The sequence below is a fragment of the Syngnathus floridae genome, chromosome 9 (genome assembly GCF_059516105.1).
Source record: "Syngnathus floridae isolate MCC-2025c chromosome 9, RoL_Sflo_1.0, whole genome shotgun sequence".
NCBI lineage: Eukaryota > Metazoa > Chordata > Actinopteri > Syngnathiformes > Syngnathidae > Syngnathus > Syngnathus floridae.
In genome coordinates this window covers 7,032,596-7,048,415 of record NC_142421.1, presented here as the reverse complement: position 1 = coordinate 7,048,415, position 15,820 = coordinate 7,032,596, and the positions used below count along the sequence as shown (strand labels likewise).

At 38.0% G+C, this 15,820-nt stretch overlaps 1 protein-coding gene across 4 annotated transcripts in view; it reads left to right on the top strand.

Moving 5' to 3' along the window:
* Positions 1 to 1,737: 1,737 nt before the first annotated feature.
* col19a1 (collagen, type XIX, alpha 1) overlaps positions 1,738 to 15,820 on the top strand; it is a 75,862-nt gene continuing 61,779 nt past the window's right edge. For all 4 annotated transcript variants that reach the window (XM_088385273.1, XM_088385270.1, XM_088385274.1 and 1 more), the window contains exons 1-11: positions 1,738 to 2,009; positions 4,238 to 4,359; positions 5,272 to 5,346; positions 5,435 to 5,534; positions 9,164 to 9,287; positions 9,583 to 9,858; positions 10,237 to 10,317; positions 11,141 to 11,260; positions 11,706 to 11,768; positions 14,609 to 14,653; positions 15,516 to 15,560. In XM_088385273.1, the coding sequence (XP_088241399.1) occupies positions 4,272 to 4,359; positions 5,272 to 5,346; positions 5,435 to 5,534; positions 9,164 to 9,287; positions 9,583 to 9,858; positions 10,237 to 10,317; positions 11,141 to 11,260; positions 11,706 to 11,768; positions 14,609 to 14,653; positions 15,516 to 15,560 (1,017 nt within the window). In that variant the 5' untranslated portion in view covers positions 1,738 to 2,009; positions 4,238 to 4,271. The remainder of the gene's footprint in view (positions 2,010 to 4,237; positions 4,360 to 5,271; positions 5,347 to 5,434; positions 5,535 to 9,163; positions 9,288 to 9,582; positions 9,859 to 10,236; positions 10,318 to 11,140; positions 11,261 to 11,705; positions 11,769 to 14,608; positions 14,654 to 15,515; positions 15,561 to 15,820) is intronic.

The following is a 15,820-nucleotide window of genomic DNA, read 5'->3' as shown; positions in this document are numbered from 1 at the left end:
ATAAACGTGACACCAAAGCAAGGGCAATAATAAAAAATTACGGAACTACTGTATGCTAGCTATAGCAAGATGGAAATATATTGTCAGTCACATATTCGTCTTCACTGTGTCATTACTGAGTTTTCATTGAGTTCAGTATATCAAGTACGTAAATCATACAGTGCTTTTGATTTCTAGTTTAGAGTGTATACCCCTAGTCTACCACTATTCTGCAGCAATTTCAGCATCTGCTTCAAACCAGCGAATGTTTATTTTGTTTTTCTAGTTTACAATGTGTATTCCTAGTCTACCACTATTCTGCAGCGACTTCAGCACCTGCTTCAAACCAGGGAATGTCTATTTTGTTTTTCTAGTTTACAGTGTGTATTCCTAGTCTACCACTATTCTGCAGCGACTTCAGCACCTGCTTCAAACCAGGGAATGTTTATTTTGTTTTTTTGAACGAGAGCACGTTTTTCACAGCTATTCTTCAAGTGTCTTTCTATCACTTCAATCATATGGTCATATTGCATAAGGACTCTATTGTACTGAAACTGCGAGCCAAATCGATGCGTAATTGTATTTTTTTTTTCTACGTTGATGCCTACATGTCTCCTCATCTTGGCAAATGAACATCAATGGTTGTGTGTGCGCAGAGATTAGTAACACATTATAAAGACAGGTGCTTTACAACAAAAGTGCTTTGGATGGTTTAGACTCTGAATAGAGTGTATTTGAATTGAAGGCAAACATTTACTGTTTTTTTCTTTTTGCAAAAACACACAAAGTGTACAAATGAACAAATGAAGGCAAACTGATCAAGTACAAATAATCTACAGATGTACACAAGCACATTTATACAGGGTCATTAGTAGAGCCTCAGGGCCAATGCGGGATTCAAAGTAATTGCATTCTGTTGAACCATTGTACCTACAACTAAGACTTTTCTTTATTAATACATTCTGTATGTGTTTATGGATGTTTTCTGATTAATTTTGAGCTCACGGCCATTCATTTGTGTTAAATATGTGATATAATAAAAAGTTAATTGCTTATATCCAGTGCTTCAACAATAGTAGTAGTGTGCATTTTAAAACAATATTCAGTTTATGCTTAGTAAACGATAGATTTGTGTAGAACCTCTGAGCAAATTTAATGAAGAAATCGTTTTTAAATATTTGAGGATTGAATTCAAATATAAAATTATGTGCTACTACTATTTCAAGAGAATATCAAACATGACAATTTCTCAATTCCCACATTTACTGTCAACTTTATTTCACAATGGACACAAATAAAGAAAAACAACTGATCAAATATTCTCACAGTGACACCAATCTTTAATCTTAAAAATAGTGACTTTCCACTCTCCGGTACTATTAAAGTGAACTCTTCTGCCTTTTCAAATACTAAAAGGTCATATTCACCCGGATGACAACATCACATTGTTTAATGTCAAACATGTCGCTGGTAGAAGTGGAAATTCTCTCCAGATTAATGAACACCTTCAAACCTAAAAAGTTAATCAGCACTAGATAAATTGCTTGCAAAAAAAAACCCTGTTTTTCTTTGTGAAAATGTCACCACTAGTTTATGCAGAACATTGAAAAAAAAATCTGACTGCACAAATATTGTGGTAAACCATTTGAATCAAAACTGTACGTGTAGTAAACAAGAGGGATGTTAAAATTAATATCATTTTAAAAAATAATTATCTCATCCTTATCAACCAAAAAGTTTGAATGACGCTGACAACCGGTGCGCTTGCGCTCGTCCACTTGTCTGACTTGTGAGTTTGTTGTCCGTGTTGCGAGTTTGTTTTGCTGCAGGTCTCCTGCGTGGAATGACATAGTGGAGTGGGAGGGCCACTTGGTTGTAACTAATAAGGAGCTCTATCAGCCGGCGATCCCACTGTGACTTATTTCCAAGTCCTCAAACCCGCAGTCGGACTGATCGTTATCTCACATGGACTATGCGCTGATTCCTGCTTTTTCTACCTTACTGCATTAGAGGAAACTTTCCCCGCAACTGTAAGTACTTAAATTAACGCATACATGTTTTGCGTTTGCGCTTTAAACCACAACACCTTACCTTCCCTACAGTATCTGTTTCGCTTTTTTTTTTTATGATTATTATTCCCCTTTTCAGCGGACATGCTGCGCTAAAATGTTAATTTGACCATTTTTAAATTGCCTATGTACCGAGTGGAAATTCAGCTAAATAGGATGTAGGTGGGACAGCCCGAGGAAATTATGCGCTAAGTAGCCTCAAAAATTAAGTCAGGCAGCCAATCACCGAACGCACTCAGAAACACATATTGAGAGCTGTCATTATAAGTTAGACAGCCACTGGCAACTCAGTAACTAAATGTTTTAACACTTTCAACAGCTGCCTTAATATATGCACGTGAAATATAACAAAGTAATGGAATGGTGCATAGAATATGTCCCATAAGAGTCTGCTGAAAGTAAGGGTGTGTTGAGACTAACATCACACCTTCACACAAACAAGGAACGTGATACCTCTGTAGTGCTACTTGTCCCATGCTTGACTTCAAGTTGTCACTTCATCCCCGAGCGCCATCATGCCAATGGGCCAAAAGTTCCATGCTGTCAGGCTGCAGTGCAATGTTTGTGTGCAGTGTGGTTGGTCCCTTTGGGTCAAGTTCAGTCCTCTTGTGCTCTTACACACATAGCTGAATACAAGGTGGCTTTTAGTCTAAATGTATATATTCTTCATATACTCAGAATCCTTCATGTTGAAATCCATTGCACGCTTTGCTGTATATTTATGTTGCATACCACACTGTGATCCAGGTCCCCAAACATGCAGGCATGCAAAATGTCAAAGTGTGCTGCAGCTTGTGAGTCAGGGGTAGTGAGGTTGGTGTCTTGCCTAAGGGCACCTTGACCAAAGCCTGGAAGCAGACTAGCATCTTAGTAAATATATAGTATTTCTTGTGTTTTTATTGTCTATTGGATCTATGTGCAGATGCACCTGATAAGGTATCTTGTAACTAATAGCCTGTGTAATGTATTACAAATATTTTAATATTTCATCACTAATGTTTGGGCAGAATTGTTCATAAATAGTGAAACAGCTCTCTGAAGAAAAAAAAAGTTTCTGAAAGTGTTTAGGCACAAAGTCCTATTCCTTCTCCACAGTGGCATCAAGGTGATCATGCCACATGCTTCTGCATATGCTCACAAGTTGAGGTTTATCGGTTCACTCCTTTCATGTGAGGCTCTTCATCAAAACACTGTTGACAGCACGCAGATCAAAACACTAGTGATTTAATGCCGCGTACACAGCCAAGTCGAATGCTTTCATGGGATGAGGAAAAGTAAGTACTATAAGAAGTATCACGGAGTAATATACTTTATATATATATATATATATATATATATATATATATATATATATATATACACATATACAACAAAGGGGATACATTTGATGCAGAATATATAGTAGAGCATTTCTAGTGTATTGTTAAGTGATTGTTTCTGCTCTCTGTACTGTGGTTGTATTGTAAATTAAAAGTATACCACTCCGTGATAGTTCTAATAGTGTTTTCCTCATCCCATGAAAGCATTCAACTTGGCTGTGTACGCGGCATTAAATTGTTAGCACGTTCGCCTCACAGTTAGGAGGGAGTGGGTTTGATTCCACCTCCGACCCTCCCTGTGTGGAGTTTTAATGTTCTCCCCATGCCCGCGTGGGTTTTCTCCGGGCACTCCGGTTTCCTTCCACATCCCAAAAACATGCTTGGTAGGCCGATTGAGCGCTCCAAATTGCCCCTAGGTGTGAGTGCAAGTGCGGATGGTCGTTCTTCTCTGTGTGCCCTGCGATCGGCTGGCAACCGGCTCAGGGTGTCCCCCGCCTACTGCCCGATGACTGGGATAGGCTCCAGCACGCCCGTGACCCCCGTATAGAAGATGGATGGATGGAAGAAGTCAATGGTCCAATTGTGTCGGACTTGATGATGCACAAAGAGGCTTTTGAGTCACAAGAGTGCATCTGAAAATAGGATCGATTAGTCACAATTAGTCAGTTTTATTAAAATTACATCAATAAATCATATTGCTTAGTTATCTCCGTCTTTTAAAATAAAGCCAATGCTTTTGAGGATAATTAATAGAGTGCAGTGGAAATGATTACAGACAACCAAAACAGCACAGACTGATTGTAAGCTATTTCAATGTCAAGCAGAGTGAGTTTCAAATGAAATTCTGTGTTGTGCCTGTTTTTTTTCAAGGTTTTCAAGGAAACAACTTTATTGTGTCAGAGCCATGACCTGCCTGCTAAGATGGACTGCTTATCTTTGGACTTTTCTCTTAACTCCTTGCATTTTCGGAATGGCAGTTAATGAACGGACAGGTAAGTACGCCAGTGGTCACTTTCTGCCCTTCTCTTTCACAAATGATCATTTTCTATGTATGTGCAAATGGTCTGGAGTATTTTAACTATTCAAGTATTCTACTAATTTTAGTTAAAATCTGTTTGTAATGTTTGCTTTTGCAATTCCGGCTTTGTTTACCTCAGCTGGTTCCTGTTAGTTTTACTTCTTGGTTTTGTTTACCTTTCTACCATATGGTCCCATTCACCTGTCGTCCATTTATGATGAGTACACTCGTTTTTATTTATACCTGTATTGTCTCCATGCTCTTGTACTACACAGCATTTGAATTGTTTTTGTTTGCCCTTCACTGTTTTGGGGTGGAAGAAATAATTGATTCATAGATGCATCACAATGCAAATGTTTATCAGTCAATAATTAGGTTTGAATAGAAGATTAATGAATAATAAAATTCCCTATACAAGGGTGAATGATTGAGAATTAATGATGCCAATATAAATAAAAAAAAACGTGTGGTTCGTACTGCAAAGGAGTCCTAATATTCACTTTTGGCGTGAATGGAATATGAACAATGAAGGCAATGTAGCATTACAAAACAGAAAATAATTTTGGGATCCACTTGATCAATTTAACAAGTCCATCTATGACTTTCTTAGTACTTAATTAATTAATTAGTACTTTATGATCTACTTTGTGATGATGTTTTTGCCAATGACTTTACTACACACAGCGGTGCTGCCAACTTGGCAACGTTGGTAACTTGACGCTAAATCACACAAGTTTTAGAGCACTCTGGTGACTTTTTTTTTTTAAAGAAACCAGCAACATGTCTAGGGACTTCATCTGGTGTTTAGGGAAACTTTTGGAGAAAGCCGATCTGGAATTAGAGCAGGAAACACGATGCATGAGGTTTATCTTTTGTCTTCTTTCAGATGATTCCTGTCCAATACTGAATGTAGAGGTTCTCAGGTTTTCTGATAGCTTTGATGAAACTCTGGAAATCACAGGTATGTACCAAAGGACAAAATCTGCAATGTAAATAGCACAACATCAAAATCTGCTGACATGTCCTGCTCCACATTCTTTTTTTTGCAGGATTTGATCTCACAGAAAAGTTTCTTCTCCGAAAGGGGACAGTCACAGAAGACTTGCCTTCATTTCGCCTGGGAAGCGACCCACTTATCAAGCCAACTATGTGAGTTGCAAATATTGAGGATGTGTGTGCTACACCTGCGTTTGTGTTTCATTGTGGGTCTGTGTAGATGTTTGAGGACAGATGGCCTGTCTGGCTACCAGAGGCCAGTAAACACTATCACTGTAAGTATTGCTTTGTACCGCTCTGGTGCAATGCAATGCAAAGCCTCTCATGTGTGGCCAAGACTGTAAACACTCTGAAACTGCAACGTCCATTGAGATTTACACCCATGTTATTACACACATTGTGCTTTTCCGTTCACTGGAGTTCGTAACATCAGCAGAAGCGTGACTAAAGACCACATAGCTGTATGCGAGATTCGTTTGACTTGAAGCAACTCAGATAAACTGCGCTCAGAGCAATACTTTCATTTGCCTCAGCCAGTAAAGGCAAATAGTGAGGTGAGCTCTTAGATGAGGAATAATTTGAACAAAACAAATATATAGTATTGTATATATTCTACAGATGTGCTGAAGTGGAACTGCGGTGAGCGGATTTGTATGGCTATAGAGTAGAAGCTGACTTTGTTACACTCGTGTTCTTTGTGTCCTGTTGGAGGGAGATTATATTGGCATTTTTCCAGTGAGGCAGAATTATTTTTAGTCTTTTACATGACACGCAAGTAGTAGTGACCGCCGCTCTCCTTCGGGTGAGGCGAAAGAATCTTTATGTCGTCCGGTGATTTGCGGTATGCTTCCCCTCTGTCCCGTCATTCAGCTGAAAATACATTTACCTCTGCCTCAGTCTCTTGCTCTGTGACTGCTCGTCGTGTCCAAGACGATACTGCTTCTCAATGACACTGCTGACAGTGTCATTGGTTATAGTGGAGAGCCTGTGATCCCTCTCATATCCAATTATCTAAGTACTTTGACAGGTGATACTGTGTGTCAGCTGAGGAGGGAGCAGTACCAAGTGTGAGGCCCCTCTGGACGCGCCCTCCCTTGCTTGCTCCCTCCTGGTCTCCTTCTCTCCACAGCCACTAAAACATTACTCCCATCTAGTTCGGATAAGTGCACGAGTACATTCTCTGCACTTTCCAACTGGCTAATGTTAAGCTGGATCCATATCGTAAAACATATTATGGTGCATAGATCATGACAAGGAGCATTTGTGTGAGGTGACAAATTATTGTATGGTCTTAAGGCTCAATGTCTGTCCTATATGGCCATGTTTGGCCTTGTCCTCTTTCCATTTTGTTTTAACCTTTGTCACATTCAACTGTAACTTCTATCAGGTGATTACATGAATAATCAATAATATAAGACTCAGGACCAACAAGATCTGATTGGTCAATAATTTTTTTTAAATGGCATATACAAAGTGTAATAAATCCGATGACATGTCTTCCTAGTTGCAAATTGTTCCTGATCCTAGTCATTAGCTGATCTGTTTATTCCAGAGCATGTGTCTGTTTTGAATGTGGGCTTGTGCTAAGTCGTCGTTAAAGCACTTGTTCACATGAATAGGACATCTAACTTGACAATTCACCTTGTTGAGCCATCTTTGATCCTCACAGGATCGTGTATCTGCAAAAGGGATGTGAGCCAACTGGGGTAACATTTGAGCTTTGATTGTTCCATCTGTTGCAATTTGATTCCATGGGCTCCGTTAAAAAAAATCTCCTGGATAGGATTTCCTGAAAGACACCGAAGCTTCTTTAACCGGAATGGGAGCATTGCAGTGGCATTTTGTCAAAGTGTCGTCATATATTGGCCGTGATACAATATGCTACATATTGCAAGTTAATGAAAAAATTGCCACAACTCATGAAAATTGAATTAGGTTTTTTTTAGCTCATGAACCAGCACTTTCATTGAAAATACCGTACATGCAACATTTGCTGAGAGGGATATTTCTGACTGCTACTTTTCATTCAGTTATACAGCCCATAAATTTTTGCACTCCCATTGTCGCATCATCTCTGAAGTGAATGAGCATCTTGACTGTTATTCCAAGAAAAAATATGTCACCGTTTGCAGTTTGTGTTATACTTGAATTTCCATTTGTGAATGTAAATTAGTTGTACATTTCTGGGAATGAGAAACTGAATGAATAATGTGATGTTATGGCAGAGTAGGCATGCGATAAATGATGGCTAATATTTGTTGTCAAAGAACGAGAGAGGGCGGTTGGACAATTTGCAAACCAACCTCCTCTGAGATTTGGTTGAGGCCATTTAGCCGCAGATGGCAGTGAAGGTGAGGTTGTGAACTTTGACCCTCTGGGCCCTCTGAGATCATGCATGTCATACAGTACGACATAAGAGCTGGCTTGGGGAGTTAACAGGATGTGTGAATAACTCAGAGTCATTGTCGAGTGCTGTTTGCGTGTATCCATCCAGTAGCATAATCTTAATTTTAGTACAATTTCTTTCTTGCATTGTGACTCAGTTTGCATGAATAACTACACAATGTTCCCAGTTTGATTCTATTAGTTGTCATTATGTTCTTGTATGTTCCTTGTTCCACCTTTGAAAAATTATTGGTACAAACGTTAAGTATGTGCTCAAAGTATTCCGTGATCAGCTATTATTATAATGCAGTGTATGACCAAAATGATCAAAACACGCAGAAATTTGTTCCTCAATTTCAGTCACTGATTTGTAAAACTGATGGGCAAAGAAAAATGGAGTTTTGCTTTATTCACAGTCAAATCACAATGAAATTCAGATTCATGATATATTTGAATGAAAATTAATTTCAAACCTTTTAGGAGAACACGGTCCAACTAACTTACTCAATTGACCTTCTCCCGTCATACTATTTTTTTGCTTATCTTGATTTAGTTTGTTTTCGTGACCTTATTTGAGCTCTTTTCAAATGTATACTGGCTGTTATTTTATAATGCAATCTATAAAACTGAAAGAGATGTGAGATGTGCAATGGGTGACTGAAGAGGCTGTAATTCTGCAAGGGTGAGCTGGTGTCGTTGTGCTGATGTAAAAAAAAAAAAAAAAAATGTTTTTCCTATATCGTATAGTCCATCTTCTCCACATATTTGTTCATTGGCTCAAAATTATTATTCGACTTTCCAGAGCAGTTGAGGTCAAACGCATAAGCATGCGACTTCATTTCATGAAGCATCCATGAGCCAATAACTGCAGCACATGGTAGCACAGACAAGGTAAAAGATGGGTTAGTGTGACTCTGGATCTGTGTCGATATGTTTTCATTAGTTGTATGTCAGGGAGGCTCGTGTAAAAGTCTTCAAACTAAACAGTATCAAACGTGTCGTCTTTATTTATTCATGAAGCCGAAGGTTTATTGATTGCAGTCATTTGTGTTGATTGTTAATCCACTTAAGACATGCCTCCTGTACTTTTGCGCTATTATACTGACCGTCTGCTGTATGCACGAGCGCACCATTTCCACCAATTTGCTCTTATTTATTCATTGCTCTTATTTATTCGTTGTACGTGCCTTCTTATTTTTACTTTTTGTATTGTTTACTTGAATGTGTAATATGTCTTGTCACCGTGGGATAGAAGGAAACAAAATCTTGATCTCTTTGTATGACTTGACATGTGAAAAAACTGACAATAAAGCAGACTTTGACTTTATTTAAATAATAATATTCCTGTCATAGAGGTAACATTCCTATGACAGTTTTATTTTCATATTTTTTTTTAGACAAGTATTCCCAAATGGATTGCCAAGTGAATTTTCCCTTGTCACCATCTTTCGTGTGAGAAGAACTACAAAAAAAGACCGATGGTATCTTTGGCAGATATTCGACCAGGCTGGAGAAACTCAGGTAGTCAACCAACATGTCAAAGCATTACATAACACATAGTACGTAGTGGAACCTTCTAACTCAAACACAAGTTTTGATTGACCTAATTTTAGTTTGGATTTCATTTTGCTTTTAACTTTTTTTTTTTCATAGAAATAAAGGAACTGATATGTTAAGGAGTCAGTCTTGCTTACATTGAATTATACTAATTATGATATTAGAGGCGTTGGACTTTAGAGGTTGCACTATACAAGAAAAAGGAATAGGTGGGTTTGAATTTTTGTTGTTGTTTCAGAACTCCCCTTTATTCTTGCAGGTGTCAGTTGTGGTTGATGGCGGCAAGAAGGCGGTGGAGTTCTCCTCGCAAGGCCTGCTGAAAAACGTGCTCCGCTACACGTTTAAGAGCCGTGACCTACACAGCCTTTTTGATCGCCAGTGGCACAAGTTGAGCTTTTCTGTACAGAGCAACATCGTCTCTGTTTACATGGACTGCAAGCTAATTGAAAGGAGGCTGACTGCTGAAAGGGATGGCATCGACCTGAGTGGGCGTACACTCATCGCCACCCGAATACAAGATGGACGGCCTATAGATGTACGTTCCGCATCTAGACGTTTCCAGTGTTCTAGATTTTGGTGCAACCGTAAAAGGAACAAACATTTTATCTGCACACTAAACATATTTTCAAGACGTAGTAAACAGTGATAAAATTAAACAGTGTCTTTTAGTCGGTGAGTGTGCCAGACGAGAATGTAGCTTTGAGTTCCATTAGCAGTTGACCTTTAGGTTCACTTCTTATGTAAATACATGAGTCAGCGTATTACAATAATTGAAGTGTTCAAATTTGGCTCAGAGTAAGATGTAGTTTAAGGTGAAGCTAAAACCTTAAGTGACCTGAATTTACCAGGTTTCTTTGGACACAGTGTTAAAATCAATTTTGCAATGCAACTAAATGATTGCTCTTTTCCCCAGGTTGAACTCAAACAAATTATAATATACTGTGATCCTTATATCGTCGATATGGAAACATGCTGCGAGATACTTGAGCCAAAGGTAAGTCATCCCACAGTAAACATATCCAAAATTTCTTTATTCCCTCCGTTTACTTGTCTAGACTACATAGAAATATTTTCTCTTCAGGCTCTAGAAATTTATACCATAAAAATCATTCGCATAATGTGAAGCACATATCAAAACAACACATTTTTAGCCAGTCAGAATCCTGAAGAAAGCCATGTCTGCACAAGGCATGAGATTGCCAATATAAACCTGAGGAATTATATCCATCTGAAATAAACACCTGATATGATACTCCTCATATCACACTTGATTTGGTTTATTTATTACGCACTCCACATAGTCATCACAATGGATAATTTATCTTAGAATATTTGAAACATTCACATTGTGAAGTCAGCAAAAAAGAAAAGTGTAAAAACAAACACATCACAGAGGGGGATACTTGTGTTCATTAAAAGAGATGAAAAGAATATCACTGTCTCAGAAAACCTGGTTTAAGATTTCTGAAAGGGCAGTTTTAGGTGTCTTGGACAATCCATGTGGTATCCATGTGGGACTAAAGGCCACAACACAAAAGACAGCCTTAAATCAATAACTACTAATGTTGCAATGATTTCCAATGGTTTGTGGCCTTTGACCTTTATTATTTCATCTCTCTGGGTACTTGTGCTGGGTTGTTACGCACGGACTTAGTAATTAATGTACTGTGTGTCAATTGTGTTTTTTTGCACCACATGAATGCAACACTGCTCCTTAGAATCAGGTTGTCCAATGTATGTTTTTTTTAAGTGTTTGTTATCTAGCAAACTAGACAAAGTAAAGTGTCTAAATGGGTGTATTCTCTATATTGATCCAGTGTGAAGCCAAGAAGACATTTAATGACACTTCCCCAGCCCCAGTTCCAGTGCAGCTTCCACAGATGCTGTTTCAGCTTGCCACACAGCCAAATGACAGATGTCACTGTCCAGTTGTAAAGGTACAATCAATTTAAGGCAACAGGGGAGCATAATTGAGCACATGTAATGTCTATTGTAACCCTGTCAACAAAGATTTCAACCATCCTTTACAAACGCCTAATGTCCAGTTAAATAACATTTAGACCAAAACCCATCTCCCCTCTAGTAGATGAATAATAGGGATAAAATAATAATAAACACAGATCCAATGCTCCTTGATCGTTTTAGCATGGTGAATCATGCTATGAATTCTTAATAACACTAAATTATTATTTGAACTGCAAATATAAGGCCTAGATTGGAATGCAACTTCAAACCTGGACGCATTGAGTCTTCTCTGAGAGGAGCAGATGGCCAATTCCACACTAAGCCACCATTTTTGGATTCCTTAAAAAAAAATCAGTCATCTAATCCAATCATTAGTTGGTCTTAAAAATGCTAATGTTTTGTCTTTTTATTGTACAGGGGGATGCTGGACTTCCAGGTCAAGTTGGACTTCCTGGACCAAAAGGCGACATGGGGGAAAAAGTATGTTTAAATGTGTTAACACCACCAGGAACATTCTCGCGGTTGTTCGAATCTTGAATTATTTTTTTCCCACAATGCAATTTCACTTGGCATCAATTATAACTGGATTTTGGTCATTCGCAATACGGTCCCTATTCCTCACAATTAGTTGGGCTCTACTGTATTATGCATATATAAGTTAATTGAACAACTAACACCATGTTTTTCTGCATGCAGTCAATAAGAGAAACATGAAATTTTAGTACAAAAATAAATGTGTAAGACCAATTTATTTAAACATAGAAAATGTAACACGTAAGAGATGAAGGAAGAAGTCATGATGATTTTGATTGTCATGTTAAGTGGTCTTATGTACTTTTTCCACAAATGCTGTAATTGGCATTAGTGTTGAAGAGAACAATCCCGTTTCCATGACAGCTTAATAACAAAATGACTTGTACTAAAAATACTACCTTTTTGCCTGACAACCACAACAAAAATCTCTTAAAAAAATGGTTCTTCTGCTTAATGCTATTATAATTTTTCTAACAAAATAATCTCCACACAAAATGGGCAAATAACCTGAATTAAACAAAAACCCTTTCATAGAGTAGGAAAATAAGTCACAGCGAAGACCTTTAAGTGTGTCTGATTAGGGTGGATGGCTTTTAGTGAGGGAAGAGAGCTTTCTTTTTGGATCACAATGTTTACCTTGTAAAACCAGCGTATGACCATTAATCCCTTAAAATCTTTAGTTTTAAAGAATTCAATAGGTTTCTAATGGAATGTAAAGTCTTAAAGGGTAGACACGATTCTCTTCATCAGCTGGGCAAAATCAAATATATGAACACTCTATTTAAGATCAGTATTTGGGAAAAATAGGGGTATGTACATATACTTAGAAAACGTTCTAGCCCGAGTATTGCCCTTACATTTTTTGGGGAAATACTCAGTGTGCAATATAATAATATATAATAATTCAAAATGCACCTCATTCAAAATGCAGCACAGCAACCACTTTGATTAAATAAACAAACAAAAAAAAATGCCCTTTTGGTCTATATCTTTATCTTCCAAGATAATTACTATATCTAAGTAGGTGTGATTTTATACCCATGATAGACCTCAACATGACTCTCACAAACACAAGCACTTCCTTATTATTTTTTCCATTATCTCTCCGGACTATGTTCTGATACTCTTGAGGTGCTGGCCTCTATTGTTAACACCTGAAATGTAATTTCAAGTTTTCAACCAATCAATACTTGGAACCATTTGTTTACTCGCTGACCGCCAAAATTCATAACAAATCCTATTACCATCTTGAACACGAAATCAATGACGGTAAGGAAAACCATTATTGAGGCCTGCACATACACACTCCAGTCTGATGTTGGAAAAGAGGCTTTGTTGGCTGATAACATACTGTGCACTGCACTCCACTTTCAAACATAGGCTTTCGCTCAGCACCACATAACCCTCCCGTAGAAATCCAGTCCTTATCTAAATATGTCTCAAGTTGGTATTTGCAACAATGCCGTATGAATAAAGAAGCGTATTTCTGCCTCGCGGTCGAATAGACCTGGTGGGGTATCTCGGGAATGAGACTCTCTGTTTAGTTTGGATGTCAAGTCAAATTTACCGATATAATCCTTAATCAAAAAAATCTCAGTATTTCACGTGACCATAGTTGACAATATTAACAATACTCCCTGATCTTAACCCAAAGGAGGGGAAAGAAAAAATCATTTAAAAAAAAAAAAATACAGAATTCTTGAGAAGGTTCCGCAGATGGGGGAATCCTCTCCAGGATAACAAGGCTGCAATGGATGCAGAGTGGGCAGCATTTAACATGTAATATGATGCTATAAAATATTAGTTAAAATAATGTAAAAGTCTTCGTTCTTGCTTTGCTCATGTGCATTTTTGTTATTGGTGTAGTCATGTTTGACACATCACACTTTGACACAAATTATCCTAACATTTTTCTTTTTCAAAGCATCCAATTTTCAGTGCACCCCGATTTAAGATTATTCTGCATTGATCCCAAATTTCCCCAGAGGGATCCAGTGTATTTTAATCTCTGCTGCGTGTACATTCATAATAAACGAGAAGAGGTTAATAACGTTGTTAAGCAAACATTAATGAGGTGAACGTGAGGCTTTCAATTACTGTTACAGAATCCCTTTCGATGTTTGGATGTAAAAAAATGGTCAGAGTGTACATATTAGCAATTTAGCTTGACTTTGTAAAGATTAATCAAAGCCATCCGGCCAATCCAGAGCATTTAAAAGATGCATAATGAGAAGCACGGCAGAGTGATTGTGACCTAGACAGTGGAGTTCTTGGGAAAGTGTACGGGGGATTACTTTGGTTGTGTTACTCTAACAGTGGGTACTATCCTGCATTACAGCGAGAGTTTGATGGAGGATTCTACTACACTGCAAAAGGATTAAACCGCAATGATTAATCCAAAATCCCTCAGGAAATTAAACAGATAAGTAGTGGGTTATAAGAATGGAGCTTACTTGAATGGAAATCCATTTTGCATGGCCCCGCACATAAACCCTCGTATTACTAGATTTACAGCTCCTGTATGTGCATACAAAAGACAGGGAAAAAAAGCATAATAGTGAAATTAAAACTTCTTCCTCAACAATTACCTTTGTGTACAGCTGTATCTGTAAAAAAGGAAGCAAGCTTGCCTAGCCGTTCTGTGACAGTGCCCTAATAGATGATATGATCATCAATATTGCACATTTTCAGTAAAAAAGAATTAAACAAATGATCAAACAAACACTAAAAATGACTTCAGAATGCCAAACCATTTTTTTTAAATGTCCTATGTGTTTCTTTCACAGGGAGACCCAGGGGAGGTCTGCAGTCCAGGAAGCCAGGGTCCGAAGGTAGCTACTGCAAACTTTGCCCTTTTACCTTCATCATAGAGTAGTCCAGGAAGGGCTGTATGTATACTGAAAGGTTGTTCAAATCCATTGTTGCTCTCCGTTCATTAAAATACCTAGCAAATTATAGCATCATATACCAAATTCTCAGACATAATCAACTAGACTTGCTCTGGCTTTTTTTTCTTATTCAGTCATTCTATATCTTATGAGTATTGTGTAATGTTAAGGGGAAAAAAATGAGCGGTGTTGCAGTTTTCCAGGCTTCATTGCTTGCCATATTGTAAAGGTTTGCTGCAGCTACTTTTATCATAACAGTAAATGTAATTTTGTCCTTGGATGAAAGGGCTAGACTTTTTCTAAGCCCACAATTTGGCCATGAAGTTAAAAAACACCATAGGTTAATACCACTGCCACAGGTTTCATGACATTTAACCCACAGCTCAGAAATGAAAAATGAAAAGCAGAACAGAATAGTTGCTCTCTTGAGCTTGTAGTTGTGTAACAGTAAGGCTGAAGTGATGACACTCCATTTTAAGGAATTTGCCGGCTGAAATTTAATTGTAGACTCCAGCTATGTTTTCTACCACAGAATTGTTGTGTTTGGGACACAGTTTGCACTGATCTTTTAATTAGTAAATCACAATACAATAAATATAATTCCAGGAATGTGTCCTTGTTGGAATTTGTTGTTGATTGGTTTTATTTGCTTCAAGCTATTGCCCAGCAAAGCTCTTTTACACTTTTATATTGGTTCACTCCAATCACCATTATCAGGGAGTTGTATAATATAATGAAATGGAAAAGCAAGGAAGAAAATGCAAACTTTTCAAGGACCTTTCATCATTCACTCTTGACCCTCTAGGGAGAAGATGGATTAGAAGGACAGAAGGGAGTCAACGGGGAGAAGGTAAGTGCCACTATCTCCAGCCAACATATATTCCATGCATAGCATATCAGCCAGATCCAGCATCATCAGAGAATCAATTCTTATAGGCTTTTCATTTTCTGTGCCTGTGCCTTGGGGCATGAGAAGCAAAGCGTCATTTACTCTGTGTCTGTTTTCTTGTGGCTGACGTATTTGAAGCAGATCTGAGTGTGCTCTAGCCCTCGGTGTCCTTCTGCAGTCAAACTAATTGATATGTGTGCAGCCATGGGCTTGGCATACTA